This window comes from Scyliorhinus canicula, chromosome 16 (genome assembly GCF_902713615.1).
Source record: "Scyliorhinus canicula chromosome 16, sScyCan1.1, whole genome shotgun sequence".
Lineage (NCBI taxonomy): Eukaryota > Metazoa > Chordata > Chondrichthyes > Carcharhiniformes > Scyliorhinidae > Scyliorhinus > Scyliorhinus canicula.
The window spans coordinates 84,099,223-84,120,695 of NC_052161.1; the positions used below are offsets into that span (position 1 = coordinate 84,099,223).

Consider the following 21,473-nt stretch of genomic DNA (forward strand, 5'->3'; position numbering starts at 1 on the left):
AGTGAGGGAACCATGGTTGACAAGAGAGGTTGAATGTCTTGTTAAGAGGAAGAAGGAGACTTATGTAAGGCTGAGGAAACAAGGTTCAGACAGGGCGCTGGAGGGATACAAGAGAGCCAGGAGGGAACTGAAGAAAGGGATTAGGAGAGCTAAGAGAGGGCATGAAAAATCTTTGGCGGGTAGGATCAAGGAAAACCCCAAGGCCTTTTACACATATGTGAGAAATATGAGAATGACTAGAGCGAGGGTAGGTCCGATCAAGGACAGTAGCGGGAGATTGTGTATTGAGTCTGAAGAGATAGGAGAGGTCTTGAACAAGTATTTTTCTTCAGTATTTACAAACGAGAGGGGCCATATTGTTGGAGAGGACAGTGTGAAACAGACTGGTAAGCTCGAGGAGATACTTGTTAGGACGGAAGATGTGTTCGGCGTTTTGAAAAACTTGAGGATAGACAAGTCCCCCGGGCCTGACGAGATATATCCAAGGATTCTATGGGAAGCAAGAAATGAAATTGCAGAGCCGTTGGCAATGATCTTTTCGTCCTCACTGTCAACAAGGGTGGCACCAGAGGATTGGAGAGTGACGAATGTCGTGCCCCTGTTCAAAAAAGGGAATAAGGATAACCCTGGGAATTACAGGCCAGTTAGTCTTACTTCGGTGGTAGGCAAAGTAATGGAAAGGGTACTGAGGGATAGGATTTCTGAGCATCTGGAAAGAAACTGCTTGATCAGGGATAATCAGCACGGATTTGTGAGGGGTAGGTCTTGCCTTACAAGTTTTATTGACTTCTTTGAGGAGGTGACTAAGCATGTGGATGAAGGTAAAGCAGTGGATGTAGTGTACATGGATTTTAGTAAGGCATTTGATAAGGTTCCCCATGGTAGGCTTATGCGGAAAGTAAGGAGGCATGGGATAGTGGGAAATTTGGCCAGTTGAATAACGAACTGGCTAACCGATAGAAATCAGAGAGTGGTGGTGGATGGCAAATATTCAGACTGGAGCCCAGTTATCAGTGGCGTACCACAGGGACCAGTTCTGGGTCCTCTGCTGTTTGTGATTTTCATTAACGACTTGGATGAGGGAGTTGAAGGGTGGGTCAGTAAATATGCAGATGATACGAAGATTGGTGGAGTTGTGGATAGTGAGGAGGGCTGTTGTTGGCTTCAAAGAGACATAGATAGGATGCAGAGCTGGGCTGAGAAGTGGCAGATGGAGTTTAACCCTGACAAGTGTGAGGTTGTCCATTTTGGAAGGACAAATATGAATGCGGAATACAGGGTTAACGGTAGGGTTCTTGGCAATGTGGAGGAGCAGAGAGATCCTGGGGTCTATGTTACATAGAACATAGAACATAGAACAGTACAGCACAGAACAGGCCCTTCGGCCCTCAATGTTGTGCCGAGCCATGATCACCCTACTCAAACCCCCATATCCACGTAACCCAACAACCCCCCCCCTTAACCTTACTTTTTATTAGCACACTACGGGCAATTTAGCATGGCCAATCCACCTAACCCGCACATCTTTGGACTGTGGGAGGAAACCGGAGCACCCGGAGGAAACCCACGCACACAGGGGGAGGACGTGCAGACTCCACACAGACAGTGACCCAGCCGGGAATCGAACCTGGGACCCTGGAGCTGTGAAGCATTTATGCTAACCACCATGCTACCCTGCTGCCCCTTGATCTATGTTCATAGATCTTGGAAGTTGCCACTCAAGTGGATAGAGCTGTGAAGAAGGCCTATGGTGTGCTAGCGTTCATTAGCAGAGGGATTGAATTTAAGAGCCGTGAGGTGATGATGCAGCTGTACAAAACCTTGCTAAGGCCACATTTGGAGTACTGTGTGCAGTTCTGGTCACCTCATTTTAGGAAGGATGTGGAAACTTTGGAAAAGGTGCAAAGGAGATTTACCAGGATGTTGCCTGAAATGGAGAGTAAGTCTTACGAGGAAAGGTTGAGGGTGCTAGGCCTTTTCTCATTAGAACGGAGAAGGATGAGGGGCGACTTGATAGAGGTTTATAAGATGATCAGGGGAATAGATAGAGTAGACAGACTTTTTCCCCAGGTGGAAAAAACCATGGGCAGCATGGTAGCATGGTGGTTAGCATCAATACGTCACAGCTCCAGGGTCCCAGGTTCGATTCCCGGCTGGGGCACTGTCTGTGTGGAGTCTGCACGTCCTCCCCGTGTGTGCGTGGGTTTCCTCCGGGTGCTCCGGTTTCCTCCCACAGTCCAAAGATGTGCGGGTTAGGTGGATTGGCCAGGCTAAATTGCCCTTAGTGTCCTAAAAAATGTTAATGGGGGTTGTTGGGTTACTGGTATAGGGTGGATGCGTGGGCTTGGGTAGGGTGATCATTGCTCGGCACAACATTGAGGGCCGAAGGGCCTGTTCTGTGCTGTACTGTTCTAATTCTAATTACAAGGGGACATAAATTTAAGGTAAATGGTGGAAGATATAGGGGGGATGTCAGAGGTAGGTTCTTTACCCAGAGAGTAGTGGGGGCATGGAATGCACTGCCTGTGGAAGTAGTTGAGTCGGAAACGTTAGGGACCTTCAAGCGGCTATTGGATAGGTACATGGATTAGGGTAGAATAATGGAGTGTAGATTAATTTCTTCTTAAGGGCAGCACGGTAGCATTGTGGATAGCACAATTGCTTCACAGCTCCAGGGTCCCAGGTTCGATTTCGACTTGGGTCACTGTCTGTGTGGAGTCTGCACATCCTCCCCGTGTGTGCGTGGGATTCCTCCGGGTACTCCGGTTTCCTCCCACAGTCAAAAGATGTGCAGTTTGGGTGGATTGGCCATGATAAATTGCCCTTAGTGTCCAAAATTCTCTGATCAACCTAGGACAAAGGTTTGGCACAACATCGTGGGCCGAAGGGCCTGTTCTGTGCTGTATTTCTCTATCTATCTCTATCTCTAAGTGTTCAAGTAGTTCTGATCAATCGTCCAGAATTCAGAAGTGTGTTACTGCATAAGTACTAACAGGGATATAATGTTAACCTGAGAGATTTTGTTGCAAAAAACTGTCGGGAGTTTGTATTCCGGAAATTAGCGAAAGCCGCACCCGTGTTTGCAGCATCGTGTTAGTACCCCTTGTTCCAAATTTAAAGAGAACTCAGATAGGAGAAATAGCAATGAAGGCAATGGAACGCCTTATGAACCCGCAGGAATTCGTGGTCGTAGCGACCAGCAGAGTAGGACAGTGTCCCGTTTGGGAAAAAGAGATTAGAAAGTACCACAAAGGGAAGGGATGGCCCCATTGGAGCAAATTTTATGCAAATGAGGAAACAGGTCCCGGGAGTATAGGACATACTTGATGGGAGAATCTGACAGAGATCCACAAGAGCAGCTTGGGAAAAGCTCGCAAGCCGATGGCAATCGTGTCCTGTCTGGCACAATTGCGAGGCACAGAGGAGGTCGTTAGGACGCTCTGTAAAGAGATAGATGAGAGAAATAGGATAAGCAAAGTCGATGTAAGCGAACTTGAGAAGGAAAACATAGAGTTCATAGAATTTACAGTGCAGAAGGAGGCCATTTGGCCCATCTAGTCTGCAACGGCTCTTGGAAAGAGCACCCTACCTCCTACCCAAGGTCAACACCTCCACCCTATCCCCATAACTCAGTAACCCCACCCAACACCAAGGGAAATTTTGGACACTAAGGGCAATTTTATCATGGCCAATCCAACTAACCTGCACATCTTTGGACTGTGGGAGGAAACCAGAGCACCCGGAGGAAACCCACACACACACTGGGAGGATGTGCAGACTCCGCACAGACAGTGACCCAAGCCGGAATCGAACCTGGGACCCTGGAGCTGTGAAGTGATTGTGCTATCCACAATGCTACCGTGCTACCCACTAAAAGGGAGGTTGGCAGCAAAAGACAGAGGGGTGGGTGATGCCAAGAGGGCACACCAGTCTTGTCTGGCGCACTTGTCAGACCCAATACGACAAGGCCTACCAGGACACACAACGTGCGGTCCTGGTACGACAAGAAACGGAACAGCAGGTAGAGGCATTGCAGAAGCAGTGCAGCGATTTAAAGGCAGCCCTACGAGCACTCCATGCTTCCACCATGGAACAAAGGCAGAGCTCGGTAGACCATGCAAAGTGCCGGAAGCAGATTGCAGAATTGCAGTCTCTGCTTTCAGTCTAGAATGGCTTCCAAAGCACATTCGGATCCCAATTAAATGAGGAAAACGGCCCCGATTGGCAAGAGTTAAATGAGACAGCGCATAGGTGTGTACATGGAGCATGTACGCAGGAGAAGCCCCAGAAAAGAAGAGCACCCCAACCCACCACAGAGCAGATAGATCACACCCCCCATGAATCCAGTAACCACCCACCGCAGAGCCGCACCAGAAGGAGACACGGATTTCCTTTACACGACCCTCTTAACCGTGACCCAATTACGGGACGCGTGCAAGAAAATCACACCGTTCCTCCCCACTTCAGACCCCAACCAATTCTTCGCAAAGGTTAAGCAGCAGTCCACCATGTACGGCCTGGACGAGCGAGAGCAAGTGAAGCTCACAGTTTTGAGCCCAGACCCTTCCGTAGCAGCAGCCCTTCCCGACCCACAGAATGTTGGAGGAGGCACCCTAGCAGAAATGCACACAGCGATCTTAGATGCGATCGGCTATAACCGAGGAGACCCGGTAGAAGGCCTGAACAAATGCAGGCAGAAGAAAACAGAACACCCCACAGCGTTTGCTGGACGCTTGTGGATCCATTTTACAGCAGTTTTCGGAGAATTAGCCCGCGCCCATTTGACCTCAGATAACACGGCCAAATGGACTTGAATCCTGATCTCTCATGCCACAGAGGCAGGACAGAGAGCTTGTGCGAATTATGACCCCTCAGATGAGGCCCACAACGAAAAATGGGTTTTAAAAAGGTTGTCCCGCGCTTGGGAGCAATCCGTGCTCAATAAAACCGCATTTAGGAAATCCGATGAAGAGCAGGCAGATGCAGATATACACGCAGTAAAAACGCACCAAAACCCCACATGGGTAAATGAAGGTAACAACAGCCCACCCCAGAAATCTCAAGAATGTTATAACTGTGGTCAATTAGGACACTTTGCACGAGCGTGCAATGCCCCACAGAAAGCACAGAGAGCCCAACAGACAGGCACCCTAAATAGGAATAGGACAAAGCCTATTCATAGTGTAAGCACCCGTTCACACTAGGGAGACTTGAACGGCACAGACTGATGGTGTTCGGGCTCCCCAACTTGGGTCTGCGACACCCTTTGGGATAGGTCCGGCCAACCGGTCGTTGCAGCAAAAGTACGGGGTCAGCCCGTTGAATTTCTTTGGGGTACAGGAGGGTCCCGCACCACACTTAATTCCTCCACCATGTTTCAGAAAGACACGTGGCCTACTACAGACACCATTACCCTCAGCGGCTTTACAGGCCACTCACAGCAGGGACACATCACAGCCCCTGTATCCATTCAGATTGGCAATATAACGACCAAACACCCCATCGTTTTAGTTGATCTACCCCACACAGCAGAACACATTTTGGGAATTGATTTCATGAGCTCCCACAACCTTTCCTTTGATCCAGTAAACAAATGTGTCTGGAGAATGGCAAGGACAGCAAAAGCCCCCGCCACGCTCACAGTAGGAGATTATGCTGATAGGATCAGCACAGTCGGCGAATACTGGTTTGACCCGAGTACAATTAGCACAGACAAGCAGGTTAGGGCAGTTCTGCAGGAAAACAGAGCAGCATTGGCACATCATAAGCACGACCGTGGCAGAATGGCTGGCTCGGTTCAGATTACAGGACCTGACCCCAGACCCCAGAAGCAGTACAGATTTCCCCAGGAAGCAGAGGGAGAAATCTCAAAAGTTATAGACAGCTTATTAGAACAGGGCGTACTAAGGTCAGTAGCATCCACTAATAATGCCCCGATTTTGGCCAGTAAGAAAACCCGATGGATCATGGCAACTGACCATTGATTACCGGGAACTCAACAAAGTCACCCCAGCCGCAGCCCCCACTGTAGCCACAAGTCCTGAGACCCTGCTCAAACAGGGACTCCATTCACGATATTTTACGGTTCTGTACATCAGCAACGGATTCTGGTCCATTCCATTGGCAAAAGCGTGCCAGTATAAATTTGCCTTCACTTTTAAAGGTCAGCAATACACGTGGACATGCCTTCCACAAGGATTCCACAACTCCCCCTCCATTTTCCAGACAGCTGGTAAATGGTTTAGCTAAATTTTCCCGCCCCGAATGTCTGGTCCAGTATGTAGACGACCTGTTACTGCAGACAGACACAAAGGCAGAGCACATCTCGCTTCCAGCAGAACTCCTGAAAGAAATTGGATGTAAGGTTAACCCCAAAAAGGGCCAAATTTTGGAAGACAAGGTGATATATTTGGGAACAATTATCACGCATGGTAAACGCGAGATCGCGCATAAAAGGATTGACTCGATTGTCAAATTGCCCCTTCCCCACAACGTCTCAGCCCTCCGGTCATATTTAGGACTGGTTGGCTACTGCCGAAACCATATCGCGGTTTCACCACTAAAGCAGCGCCCCTCTCCGACCTTGTCAAGAAAAAAGCACCTTGGGAATGGCTTCCACAGCATACAGATGCCGTGGACACTTTAAAAAGAGCACTCATCACAGGTCCCAGACCCACTTTCCCCGTACGCTATAGGAGTAGCAAGCACCGACCGAACCCTTTCGGCTGTGCTCCTCCAGGAATGACATGAACAGTTAAGACCGTGGCATACGCCTCAAGAGTTTTAGATCCTGTAGAACAAGGATTTTCTGCCTGTGAAAGGCACCTGCTCGCAGTTTTTTGGGCAGTACAATATTTTTCGTACATTACAGGACTCAACCCCATCACCATCCTCACAGAACACACCCCAACACAACTATTGTTAGACGGCCGACTTAAAGATGGCACAGTCAGCCAAATCCGAGCAGCCCGTTGGACCCTTCTTTTACAGGGATGGGACATCACTGTTAAAAGGACAAAAACCCACACTTTCCTTGCAGACAATTTACAGTACCCAGGCTCCCCTCATGAATGTGAGATCATCTCACCACACCACAACACTGGCCCCTTCATCGCAAAAACACTACCCAGGAAGATAGGTAGTTCACCCCAGAGACCCCAGCCCACAGACACGTGCGCACCCCTGAGAATATATGTGGATGGCTCCTCCACAGTATTAGATGGAAAACGCATAACAGGATGTGGAATTTATGTAGAGGACGCGCCCTAGAAGAAATCTCCTTAAAGCTACCAGGACACTTCGGCTCGCAGGCAGCAGAACTGGCAGCTATTGCTTATATAGTAGATCACCCCGATTCGTTCCCCAGCCCAGCAGACATATACTCGGACAGCCTGTATGTCTGTAACACCTTGACAGAATTCTTACCCCTGTGGGAAGCAAGGGGAATTGTTTCCGCGGACGGAAAACCCCTACCATCAGCCCCATTACTCCGCCATATTTTAGAACAGGCAAAGGACAGGAAATATATGGCATTATCAAAGTTCGGAGTCACCACCGTTCTTCCCCACCTGGAAACGTAAAAGCAGACGCCCTAGCTAAAGCAGGTTCCAGACATGGTTATTTTTGGGAACCCCCCCCCCCCCCCCGAAAGTGCCCCAGTACACGCAGCTCAGGTCCCACAGACCAACATCCAAGATTTAGCGCAGGCCCAGAAACAAGATGAAAAGCTCAGGGAAGTTTTAAAGGGAACCTTCCCAGCCCCTTACGACAAATTTAAGAATTCCATGACCACACATGACGGTGTGATTCTTAAAGACAGCCTTTATGTGGTTCCTGAGCAGGATAGGAACCAACTCATTTGTTTGTTCCATGACAGTCATGGACACCAGGGATTTGAGCCCACTGTAGCCCACCTCAGGCAGCTCTGTTGGTGGCCAAATTTAAAAGCAGATATCACCCACTGCATTGAGAATTGCTTGATCTGTGCCCAAAACAATCCGGACAGATATGCAAAGAAGGCTCAATTTAGCCACACCCGCCCCGTTAATGGCCCCTGGACTAACCTCCAGATTGATTTTATAGGACCCTTACCCCCTTGCAGAAATGGATATAAATATGTGTTGGTGGATATCGACACATTTACAAAATGGGTAGAGGCATTCCCATCAAGGACTAATACGGCGAAGACCACAGCCAAAATTCTGACCCACCACATCTTTACAAGATGGGGACTCCCCCGCAGCATAGAATCCGACCAAGGCTCTCATTTTACAGGACGTGTTATGAAAAACGTCCTGACAATATTTGGCGTTACTCAAAACTTTCACATCGCATACCACCCCCAGTCAAGTGGTATTGTCGAGAGAATGAATCGGACACTAAAAGCCACCCTCAGAAAAATGGTTCAACAGAACAGCACTTGGGACTCAGTCCTCCCATTTGCGTTGATGTTTTTGAGAAACAAGGCTTCCACATCCACAGGATACACCTCCCACACTCTCATGACTGGACGCCCCATGAAAGGCACAGAATATTTATTAGGTTTAGACTTGACCAGCCCCGAAGTGACAGCCCTCACCCACGAGAACGCTGTGCGACAGCTTGTAGATAACGTTAAAACGGCTCAGCTAGCAGCCGCAGTAAGATTCGGCACCAGAAAGAAACCGAGCAAGGCTTGTTTCGACAGGACAGTGCATGCGACTGAGTTTGCAGTAGAGCAGCAAGTGATGATATCCCTTTACAACCCCAGCACATTCCTGTCACCCAAGTACTCAGGTCCGTACTCCATTTTGGACAAAGTAAGCCCCTCTGTGTATAAGATTAAGTACCCCAATGGAAAGACTGCGTGGTTTCATATAAACCAGCTCAAGGCTTATGGCTCGCAGTCCAACCACGCACACCACGTCCTGCTCGCCGCAGCAGATGACCTCGCCCCGCCCACAGGAAACGCGTTCCTACCCTCCCCTAGCCACTCCAGCCCGTCCACGGACTCTACCTCGACTCCGCCCCTACACGCCCACAGACAGCAGCTACAGCGACAGTGACTGCGGAAACACTGACGACAGCCACAGCACACCTCGCTACCATCCCCCTGCAACAGGCCCCACTCCCAGCGACTCTGAACACGATTCGAGTGATCCCTTCGTGATCACATACCTTAACGCCCCACACCCAGAACCACCACCCTACGATGACGACCCCGACTCCATTACCACCGAACTTGACACCCGTATATGGCACCGCGACAATTCGTTCAGGCTCATCCGGAACGATGAGATGAACCCCAAGTCACACCATGCAGCTTTGGCGAACCTTATCCACACAAGAGTATGGCATCCGGGAGAAGAAGCTGACATTGAGTCTGACTCCCACCACGCGAATCCCTTTGCGACCTTGTGCGCAACAGATAACGCAGGTGTCCAGATGATGTTTTAAAAAGGAACCGTTAGAGAGAAACAGTGTCCTTTCTGATGGAACCTGCACGATTTTCGTTGCATGTTTGTTTGTTTGTGTTTGTCAAATGTTCTTTGTTTGAATTTAAACAGCATCCACAGCCCCACGCCAAATTTGTCTGCAGATACCTCTGAGAACTTGACGGCATGCCTATCAGCCGAAACCGCTAAGACCTTGCCAGAACCCAGTTCGTAACTGCCCTTCCGATTTGACGTATATCTCCTCGAAACCTTGCCCCTCGCACCTTAAACCTAGTAATTGACTCCTCTACCTTGGGAAAAAGCCTCTGACTATCCACTCTGTCTATGCCCCTCATAATTTTGTGTTCGGCTACTAAATTTGAGAACTATATACTTGTTTATAGCTAGATAGCGAATGGAATATTGTTTACATTTATTGGGCAACAGTGGTGTAGATAATTAATGATGGGCATTGTGTTTGGTCCTGGCTAAACAAGTCAGGGATCATCTTGTGGGAGGAGACAGAAGAATGCTTTATGCTTTGGGTACAGTTGATGATATTAAGGGGTGGAGTCAGATATGTCTGAAAAGTGAGTTCGTCTTATGACTTTGATCTGAACAAAGGTGTTTCAGGTTTGGTCCTGGAAGGTTCTCTCTCTAAAGACTCTGCACAGAGAAAAGCAAATGTTGTTGTAACTGTTAACTGTAAAGCTATTTTTCTGTTGTTAATGTGTTTACTTCTGTGTTTAAATTAAAGTTTGTGGTGCAGAAGTAACCTTTCCTCATAGTTTTACATATTGCAAAGAGTTGGGTTCTCTTCCGTGATCCTAACAATGTAGAAAGAATTGGAGGTGGGAGGGAGTGAGAAGAGCGTTAATTGGCAAGGTGTAATAGCGGGATGTCTGGTGTTGGGAGGTGGGGGTTGGTGGGAAGAGGGATGGAACAACAATAGCACAAAACGTACTGATAATCTTGCAGAAGGATTGGAGCCAATTCATGAAGGTGTCTTCGTAGCGAGCACACTCAGACTGCTTGACCTCACGCTGCATGCTGTCACTGACCTTGTTGTAATTGTGGACGGCATAGTCGAGGGCTACCTTTTTGGACAAGAACTCACGTTTCATCCGGGATCCTGTTGATAGAGAAGACATGGGAATGCAAGAAGCGGGTTTCTGAGGCACCTCGGGACACGCGTGAATTGCACTCAGATGCTCCACATCAGGACAGAGCCATGCAAGGACGAAATGAAGTACTTCATTGCAAAATTACAGAGGCAGCTGTGAGATCACGAACATATGAGTTGTTTTTGCAGACAAGTTGCTGCATGGGTAACTATTGGCCCCAAGACATGTAGAGATTTGGCTCCATGCTCCGAGTTGGAATGATTTCTTCCAATACTTCTGAGAATGGTTTCATATCTCATCAATTGTGCCTCAGTACTGAGCCTCCGACAATGCAGCGCTCCCATAGTACTGACCCGCCGACAGGGCGGCATTCCCTCAGTACTGAAGCTCTGACAGTGCGGTACACACTCAGTACTGATGCTCCTAAGGTGCGTCACTCCCTCAGTATTGACCCGCTGATCAGTGTGGCACTCCCTCAGTACTGAATCTCGGACAATGCGGCACTCCCTCACTCCTGCTGCTCCAACAGTGCGACGCTCCCTCGGAACTGACCCTCTGATAGTGCGGCTCTCCCTCACTCCAGACCATTCAACAGTACGGAACTCCCTCAGTACTGACCCTCCAAAAGTGCAGCACTCCCTCAGTACTGACCCTCCAAAAGTGCAACACTCCCTCAGTACTGACCCTCCAAATGTGCAGCACTCCCTCAGTACTGACACTTTATTCTTCAAAAAACTATCTATCTTTATCTTTAAAACATTTAATGAAGGAGCCTCACCTGCTTCATTGGGCAAGGAATTCCATAGATTCACAACCCTTTAGGTGAAGAGGTTCCTCCTAAACTCAGTCCTAAATCTACTTCCCCTTATTTTGAGGCTATGCCCCCTAGTTCTGCTTTCATCCGCCAGTGGAAACAACCTGCCCGCATCTATCCTATCTATTCCCTTCATAATTTTATATGTTTCTATAAGATCCCTCAGTACTGACCCTTCGACAGTGCGGAGCTCCATCAAATTCTGACCCTACGACAGTACAGCTCTCCCTTAGTACTGACCCTCCAACAGTGTGGTGCTCCCTCGGTACTGACTCGTCGACAGTGCAGTGCTTCCTAAGTAATGACCCTCCACATTGTGGCAGTTGTCTGCCAGACTGCTCAAGCTCCCTTTAACTCAGTATCCCTGCCCAATTCCGGCTCTCCGACTCCCGCTCATTAACACTGTATCTGTAACTCATGCAAAGAACAATACAGCACAGGGACAGGCCCTTCGGCCCTCCAACGATCAAGTGTCCTATCTTGACAAACCGCCTGTATCCTTCTATACCCTGTCTGTTCATGTGCCTATCCAGATAAGTCTTAAAAGGTCGCTAACGTATCTGCCTCAACCACCTTACTTAGCAATGCATTCTAGGCCACCACTCTCTGCAAAAAACATGCCCCGTACATCTCCACTAAACCTATCTCCCCTCACCTTAAACTTGTCCCCCCCTTGTGGTTAGCACTGCTGCCTGATGGCGCCGAGGTCCCAAGTTCGAACCCGGCTCTGGGTCACTTTCCGTGTGGAGTTTGTACATTCTCCCCATGTTTGCGTGGGTTTCACCCCCACAACCCAAAGATGTGCAGGGAAGGTGCATTGGCCACGCTAAATTGCCCCTTAATTGAAAAAAATTAAAATTATATAAGAAAAAATAACTTGTTCCCTGCTAGTAATTTTCAATTCCGCCCTGAGAAAAAGCCTCCAACTGTTCTCAAAAAAACAGCGGTATCTACACCCCTGATAATTTTATAAATTTCTATCAGGGCGCCCCTCAGTCTCCATCTCTCTACAGAGAACGATTCCAGTTTATTCAATCTCTCCTCACACCTGGTAAACCTTTTCTGCACTCGCTCCAAAGCCTCCACGTCCTCCTGATAGTGTGGTGATAAGAATTGGACACAGTATTCCAAATGTGGCCCAACTAACGTTCTATATAACCGTAACATAAGTTTTGAGCTTTTATACTCTATACCCCCCTCCTGTGAAGGCAAGCATGCCATATGCTTACTTTACCACCATTTCCACCTGTGCTCCACTATTAAGGATCTGTGGACCTGCACTCCCAGATCTCTGTGTTTCTATGCTCCTGGTGGTTCTGCCATTTATTTTATAGCTCCCACCTGAATTGAATCCACCAAAATGCAGCACCTCACATTTGTCCGGGTTAAATTCCATCACCCATTTCTCGGCCCAATTTTGCAGCCTATCTATATCCTGTTGTATTCTCTAACAATCTTCATCCTGCAATCTTAGTATCATCCGCAAACTTGCCACTTGCTGTCCTGCTCACCTCCTGTATCTCTGCTCTGTTCACTTGCCCTGTCCTGCTCATTTTCTGTGCCTCAGCCTTCTTCTCTCTCGCTCTGCCCCGCCCATGCTTATCGCCTCATCGCTGTTACTGGCCATACCTTCAGTGTACAGGATAACGGAGACAATGGCACATACAGCAGCGATCGTCAGGAAAGCGATTGCAACTTTCTTCCACGTGGCACTGTATAACGTTTTCTCTGTAAGGACACAATCATAGGCAAGCTGAGATCCAGGGAGAGGGATGGATATCATCCAGAACAATTCATGGTTTGCATGTGCTGGGATAGCACTACTGGATGTGCCAGGGTTGGAAAGCCAACCGCTCCATGGAATAATTACAGAATTAAACCGCTTTATATTGTTCCCATCAAACACTCCCAGGACAGGTACAGCATGGGGTTAGATACAGAGTAAAGCTCCCTCTACACTGTCCCCATCAAACACTCCCAGGACAGGTACAGCATGGGGTTAGATACAGAGTAAAGCTCCCTCTACACTGTCCCCATCAAACACTCCCAGGACAGGTACAGCACGGGGTTAGATACAGAGTAAAGCTCCCTCCACACTGTCCCCATCAAACACTCCCAGGACAGGTACAGCACGGGGTTAGATACAGAGTAAAGCTCCCTCTACACTGTCCCCATCAAACACTCCCAGGACAGGTACAGTATGGGGTTACATACAGAGTACAGGTCCTTCTAAATTGTGCCAATCAAACATTCCCAGGACAGGTACAGTACGGGATTAGATACTTTGCACTGCCCCATCAAACACTCCCAGAACAGACACCGCACCAAATTAACTGCCGAGAAAAGCTCCCACAGCACAGGATTAGGTGCAGAGTATAGCTCCCTCTGCCCACTGTCCCCATCAATTACTCCCAGGACAAATCCAGCACGGAGTTAGATACAGAAAAAGGTCCCTCTAGCAGCCACCCCTCCCCACTGTCACTCCCTTGCCTTGTCACATGAGCTCAACTGCTGTCCGTACCTTCCTCGGACTCGGTCGGCGACACACTATTCTCGTCCACACTCATCTGGTCATCCTCCCATTCCGACTCCCTGTTTCTCTCACTCCACCTCAGCCTTCGCTTCGTCTGTCTCTGTAAATCGTCCTCCAGTGAGCTGCAATCCTCTTGCTGCCTCCATCTGTCCCAGCCCTCCTCCTCGTCCTCATCCGCCATGTAGGGGGAACTGTCCTTCCCTTCTGCACCCCACTGACGGATTTACCGATCAGTTCAGAGTAATTGTCCAAGGTCTCTTTTCACAAGTTGCTTTGCATTCTTCACGCCAGCATCTCACCTGCACTGTCTGTCAGAAATATAGATTCTTCCACAATAAAGGCTGAGATTATTGTTCGATACTTGCAATCGCCCAGAAGAAATCGCTCTTCAAAATGAACCAAGCCCTTTCCCTCAGTTTGCAATTAAAGGATTTCACCACCAACTGCATCGGCAGAATTATTAATTTTAATTCTTGGCGTTGTTTGAACTGCAGGTATTAAAATTAATCATTCACTTCAATTATTTTCTCTGTAATTAACAAATTATTTGTTAGTATTGAAAACCGATGTCTCTTAATTGATGCATATTTAATGAGTTGCTTAACAAATCAGATTAACATATATTACGCTCATTAGAGGCTCATTATTTCGGTTTAACCATAGATTATTAATTACCAATTTGGGTTTATTCCCCCAAAATGCTTGGGATTATTTCTTTAAGATTATCCTGCAATTGGAACTAATAATCAATAGTTAGAATCGTGATATTATTTGATTTGATGTCAATTTTTTTTTAAACGCAAACTGATTAACTATTTGTCAAATTAATTAGTTTAAGTAAACGCAGGTTAAATATACAGCGTCATTGCTGGATCAGGGATTCTTTCAACATACTTAACAAAGATTTAGCTTGCTTTCTAAGCATTGAGATAAATCCTTAAACACTCACCTAAATCATAAAATATTTCGACTGTTCGATTATTAATTATTACTAGTCAATTCAGAACAATTAATTGAACTGCCAGATTATGAAATAGGATGATTAAGTATTAAATACTTAGTTAAATTGCTGGAAGAGGCCCAATGGAGTATTTAGATAGTGCAGAGGATGATTGATTACTTTGGGGTAATTAATAAAGCAATAATTGATAAGTTTGCGTGTATTAATTACAGTAAAGGAGTTAAGTTTAAATAAATTATATATATATAGTTATTATTTGGATTGTTTACTGATTATTTAGTGATTACAACAGTATAATAAATATGTATTGAACACAAAGATTAAGTGTGATTCTTAAATATTGGGTCAAATTCTTAAATATGTACATAAAGTATTAAATATTTTGATTGTTGAATGAACGGATTATTTACAGAATCTCTTTTAATTTAGAGAGCAAATATAAATGTTGATGAAGTCGTTTTATTTACTAAGTATATGGTGAATTAGACAGAGAGAAAGGGGAGCATTATATTATTATTATTAAATATTAAGGTGAGTTATTATGTAGATTGTGTCAATGCTCGAGGTTATTACAGATTTAATCAAGGTAATAAACAGTTGTGCTAATTTATTGGAACAATAATAGAAGTTTTGCATAACTATGGGTGTTAAATATTTAGCCAAGGAACATCGAAACTATGCCGATTCTTACCGGGACTAAAAGATCAGTTGTTTATTGAACATTTGTGATTGATAGAAAAATCATAAATTTAGAAAAATGAAACAATTTTTATGTATGCAACCAAGTTATTCTTAAATGCAAGCTTTTTTTTATTTCAAATGAGTGTTTACAGATTAATACAGATTAATTCAGATAACCTAATGGATTATTGATTGAATGTTCCTTAATTAACAGAACAAATGTACGGTTAGATTAACTAATTTGTGTTAATTGATGGAATAAAGACAGAAAATTAAATATTTTTGCACAACAAAAGGTTGACCAGAATCTGTCAATTGATACAAACGCAAGTTTAGATCAACTAAATATTAACATTAAATATGTCAATTGACAGAATACACACGTTTAAATCTGATTGAGTGTGTTCATCAACAAGGAAAAACAAAACCTTAAATGAAACTAATATTAAATTAACAGAAGGTGCACACAAATCTAGGTAAGTTAAATATTAATACCAAATGTGTTAAGTGGCAGAATAACCACAGGTTTTGGTAAAGTAAATCTGATTCTTAAATATGTTAACAGACAGAATGTTGAGATAACATAAATCTGATTATTAAATATGTTACAGAGCAAAACTGGAGTTGCTTATTAAACCTGCCGATTTGCAGAACAAATGCTAAATTAGATCAACCAAATCTGCAGAACAGATTGTCGGCCAAATTATTATTTCCGCTGCGTCAGTCTTTCACTGATTGCTTGTGGTTTAGCAGATCAAGAAGTGAATTATTTGCTGAACATATACTAATATTTTGAAGGAATTGAGGAGCTGAAGATAGTGATTTATGAAAGGAAATTGACCAATTATTAAATTTAATATTGCAAATGAATCTCCCGAAAGCTATTAAACTAAATATTAAAAATAAAATTGCTGATATTAAATTTAATTTGAACTAAATAACAAATTAAATATATCTATCAAAAGATATTAAATTTAATATCAAAATTAAATAAATCTGAAAGTTAAGTATATTAAGTGGCATGAGTGTAGATAAGTTGAATATTATCATTAAATGTTTTCAGCGACAAAGAAGTCACAAGTGTAGAGAATGCAAAAGTGATTATTAAATATGTTAGCTGACAGAAATATCAAAATTAAATAAATCAGCCAAAAGCTATTAAATTTTAAACTGAAATTAAACAAATCTATCAATAGATATTAAATTGAATATTGATAAATCTGCCCAAAGATATTAAATAAATTAACAGAACAGTCCCGAGTTTAAACTATGGTTATTAAAGCTGTCAATTGATACAATTTAAGTTTTGATAAATTGAATATGTTAACAAACAGAACAATCAAATCCATTTAAACATGATTTTTCTGTTAATCAAAGTAAAAATCACAAGTTTAGATAGATTTAGTGCTGGTACAAATTATATTAATTGGCAGAAGACACAGATAACTTGAACATTAAAACTAAACGTGTTAACTGATGGAACAACCACAAATTTAGATAAATTAAATACTAACGTCAAATAGGTTAATTGCCGGGACAAACACACAGTTGAATGGGATTATTAAATGCGTTAATTGACAGCAGAAATGCACCTTCAGACAAATTTAATATTCGTAGAGTATGTTAATTGACATAAAAAAAACACAAGTTTAGGCAACTTGAATGTTAATAATAAATATGTTAAACAACCGAACAAATCCCAGATGAAGTCAATCTGATGATTAAATATGTTACCAAACAGGACAAATTAAAGTTTAGGAAAATCTGTCAATCAATATTAACGCAAGTTTAGATGAAGTCATTTGAAGATTAAATGTGTTAACGAACAGGACAAATGCAAGTTTAGGAAAGTCTGTCAATCAATATTAACGCGAGTTTAGATGAAGTCAATCTGATGATTAAATATGTTAATGACTAGGACTAATGCAAGTTTAGGAAAATTCGCAAGTCGATATAAACGGGAGTTCAAAGTTGACCTGACGATTCATTAAAGGCGTTCGCTGACAGGGAAAATACGATTTTAGGAAAATCCATCTACCGACGTGAACACGTTTTCGGATGAAAACGACCTGATGACTGACTGATAGTGGACTCTGACGGAACAAGCGCAAGATTAGCGCGATCCGTCAATCGACGTGAGTTCAGGTGAAGTCGACCTGACAGCTGGCGGAAGGCACCTGCCAACGGGATGAATCGAACGTTCAGTGGCAGGGGTTGGATGTTGTCGCTGTCTGTCGAGCAATCTGAATGTGACAGGCCAGACAGAATCAACACCGGAGACACCGGCGGGACGTTTCAGGCCACAAACAACGGAAGCGCTGGTTGAAGTGCCAGGGATGTGGGAGAGCGGGGATGGTTCAACCCGAGCTTGCCCTCAGTGCCACCGAGGGGTCCCACCCAGGGAGGAGGGGTGGACGGTGAATTAAAACCCAAGTTGGCAGGACCCGAGGCGAAGGTGGAAGCAGACGTGAGGGATGAACCTGTCGATTTGAGGTGAGGACACGTTAAGTTGAATTTTGACACACGGATTTGATCAAAATTTGATCGATGGCGATCCGATGATTGAAATCGAACTGACCCGGTGTGCAGTTTGGGTTTTTTAATTCTTTCGGTCGGTCGGTCAAATGGGCTGAAATTGGGTGAGCACTAATATTAAGTTAATTAATCAATATTATTGATAATTAATGGGCTCAGGGTTAATTGCTCAATGCTGGGTGAGTTCTGGGTTACTGCCCCCTCCTTGGCTGGCTCTGTTCTCTCTCTCTCTGCTTGCCCTTCCACAATGGGAGGCCGCAAATGAAGCCTCGGCCTCTCCCCACAGTGCCAGACCGCCTTAGGCCGCGACCCGCCCCGGCCGCCCGACTCCTTGGAAGCCCGCTGCCGCCGCCATCTTGGATAATGGTGGAGGAGGGGAGGCTGGACCGGGCCGTGACGCCAGGGCGTTAAGCGCTGCCGGCCGGCACCAGCGTCGGACGTCACATTGAGGCGGGGCGCCATGCTGCACGCGCAGTTCTCCCAGGGACTGCAAAGTGGAGGCAACCCAGAAACGAGAAGGAAATGCAATTAACAAATTAAACAGAAAGAGACAACAATCCTGTGTGCAAAATAGAGGGGGAAATGCAATTAACAAATTAAACAGAGCGAGAGAGAAAGCAATGTATGCAAAATAGAGACAGCAATCCTGTGTGCAAAATAGAGGGGGAAATGCAATTAACAAATTAAACAGAGCGAGAGAGAAAGCAATGTATGCAAAATAGAGACAGCAATCCTGTGTGCAAAATAGAGGGGGAAATGCAATTAGTAAATTAAACAGAGAGAGAGACCCAGTGTGCAAAATCAAAGGGGAAATGCAATTAGCTAATTCAACAGAAGCAGCAACCCAGTGTGCAAAATAGAGGAGGAAATGCAATTAGCAAATTAAACAGAGAGAAAGCAACCCAGTGTGCAAAATAGAGGAGGAAATGCAATTAGCAAATTAAACAGAGAAACAGCAACTCAAGTGTGCAACATGGAGTGTTGTGTTAAGCACACTGAGATAACACGGGCTGAAACTGGATGCAGCTTCAACTGAAAGATACTTGAAGTTAGTTCAACTTGATTTATTGAACCTGTCACACAGCACAGTTCTCTGTGAGTTCGACTCTGCTAACCTAAATGTGATTACTCTGACTGAACTTAGCCACATGCTGGAGATGCTATGTGATATATACAACCTGTAGTTGACTCCAGGAGCGTGCGAAATGGCCACTTTCATCAATGCTGAGGCGCTGCATCAGGGCGATAGCCTGCACTTTCTCTGCCTCGTGGGAGGCAATTTTCTCATTTTCAGCCAATTTATATTGGGAATACCAACTTTTGGCATGCTCATGCACTGTACGTGTTTCAATTACGACTGACAGGGTCATATGCTTGATTTTTGAGAGGATCAGAGTGCACTCCAAAAACGATTTGGTCTCTGATCATGGAGTCAGCAATATCACCAAAGTTACAGGACTGTGCTCGTAGACGGAGATTAGTTAAGAAGGAGTTGAAAGATTCATCTTTACCTTGTAGGCGTTGTTTGAAAATATAGCACTCGAAGATTTCATTGGTGTCCACTTCACAATGACTATCAAACCTGTCCAGGATAGTCTTAAACTTTGACTTTGTGGTAAACCACTATTATATTGTACTTACAGTTCTTATTGTACTTACTGTTCTTACTGTTTGTTAAATTACTGGGTTTGTCCCTGCTGGCTGTGCCCCTCGGGCTCAAGTATAAAGGTAGCTAACCTCCAGCTCTGCCCTCATTCTGGGACCGGCTGCCAGCAGGTATCTTTGGCTGATTATAGCCACAGTTTACTCTTCCGACTCTCGTCTGTCGTCATTGATGGTACATCAATTTAATCAGCTAAAATTTTAAGATGGATCCATCGCTCAAGCCTGATCGCCTGGGGCTGGACCCTCAAGCAGCCGCGCCACTGCCACGTTTGAACACTGGCTAAGCTGCTTCGAATCTTACATTGATTCCTCCGCAGCCACCGTCGCTGAGACCCACAAGCTGCGAGTCCTCAACTCCCGGGTGAGCCCGCAAGTTTTCCTTCTTATCAGGGACGCTACCTCGCATGAGGATGCGATAACGCTGTTGAAGAGGCAGTATGTTAAGGGAGTCATCGAGGTGTATGCTAGGCATCTCCTTGCCATGAGGCGACAACGCCCCAGAGAACCACAAGCCAAATTTCTGCGCGCCTTGCGGGTACTCGGCTGGAACTGCAGTTGTAAGGCTATATCGGCTGTCAAGCACACCGAATTGCTGATCCGGGACGCCTATGTCGCAGGCATAAACTCGAATTACATCCGCCAGCGCGCCTACTACAAGGGGGTACATTCGACCTCCAAGACACAGTACAGCTCTCGGACTTGTTGGAAGTGGCCTTCCATAACATAGATGCCTACACCTCAGACCACGCGGTACCCTCATGGATGTCGTGGGCGCCGCCATCACCCGACCCAGGGACGCCACAAGCCTGTGCCACGTAGCGACCCGCCAACTCCGGAGGCCCGAAACGTTACTTCTGTGGCCAGGGTAAGCACCCCACACAACGCTGCCCAGCGAGGAGTGCGATCTGCAACGGGTGCGCAAAGAAAGGCCACTTCTCTAAAGTCTGCCAGGCCTGACCTGTTTCTAAACCCAGCAGCTCTGCGTGTAGCTTGCGGGGACCGCCCCCATCTTCCACGTGCGGCCCGTGGGGGCCGTCATCTTCGACACCACCAGCTTCCTATCTGTCCGGAGGACCGCCAATACACTGCCTTCGAGGCAGATGGCCGCCTCTACCACTTCCTCAGGGTCCCCTTCGGCGTCACCAATGGGGTCTCGGTCTTCCAACGGGAGATGGACCGAATGGTTGACCAGTACGGGCTGCGGGCCACGTTCCCGTATCTGGATAATGTCACCATCTGCGGCCATGACCAGCAGGACCATGACGCTAACCTTCAACATTTCCTCCATACAGCCAAGCTCCTTAACTTAACATACAATAAGGAGAAATGCATTTTCCGCACAACCCGCCTAGCCATCCTTGGCTACGTTGTGGAAAACGGAGTCCTAGGGCCCGATCCCGACCGCATGCGGCCCCTTCTGGAACTTCCACTCCCCCACTGCCTCAAGGCACTGAAGAGATCCCTGGGGTTCTTTTCCTATTATGCCCATTGGGTCCCTAATTATGCAGACAAGGCCCGTCCACTCATTAAATCCACCATTTTTCCCCTGACGGCTGAGGCCCGCCTGGCCTTCAACCGCATCAAGGCAGATATTGTCAATGCCACGATGCACGCAGTAGACGAGTCCATTCCGTTCCAGTTGGAGAGCGATGCGTCTGACTTCGCTCTGGCCGCTACCCTCAACCAGGCGGGCAGGCCCATGGCTTTCTTCTCCCGTACCCTCCATGCCTCTGAAATTCGACACTTT

The 21,473-nt window shown here is 46.0% G+C and overlaps 1 protein-coding gene across 1 annotated transcript in view; it reads right to left on the reverse strand.

The window, feature by feature from the left end:
* LOC119979770 (C-type lectin domain family 4 member A-like) overlaps positions 1–18,439 on the reverse strand; it is a 59,942-nt gene extending 41,503 nt beyond the window's left edge. Inside the window, exons 1-4 of the mRNA XM_038822403.1 lie at positions 18,105–18,439; positions 13,873–14,413; positions 12,981–13,079; positions 10,378–10,545 (exon numbers count right to left, since the gene is read on the reverse strand). Coding sequence (XP_038678331.1) covers positions 10,378–10,545; positions 12,981–13,079; positions 13,873–14,065 — 460 coding nt within the window. The 5' untranslated portion in view covers positions 14,066–14,413; positions 18,105–18,439. The remainder of the gene's footprint in view (positions 1–10,377; positions 10,546–12,980; positions 13,080–13,872; positions 14,414–18,104) is intronic.
* Positions 18,440–21,473: the final 3,034 nt, after the last annotated feature.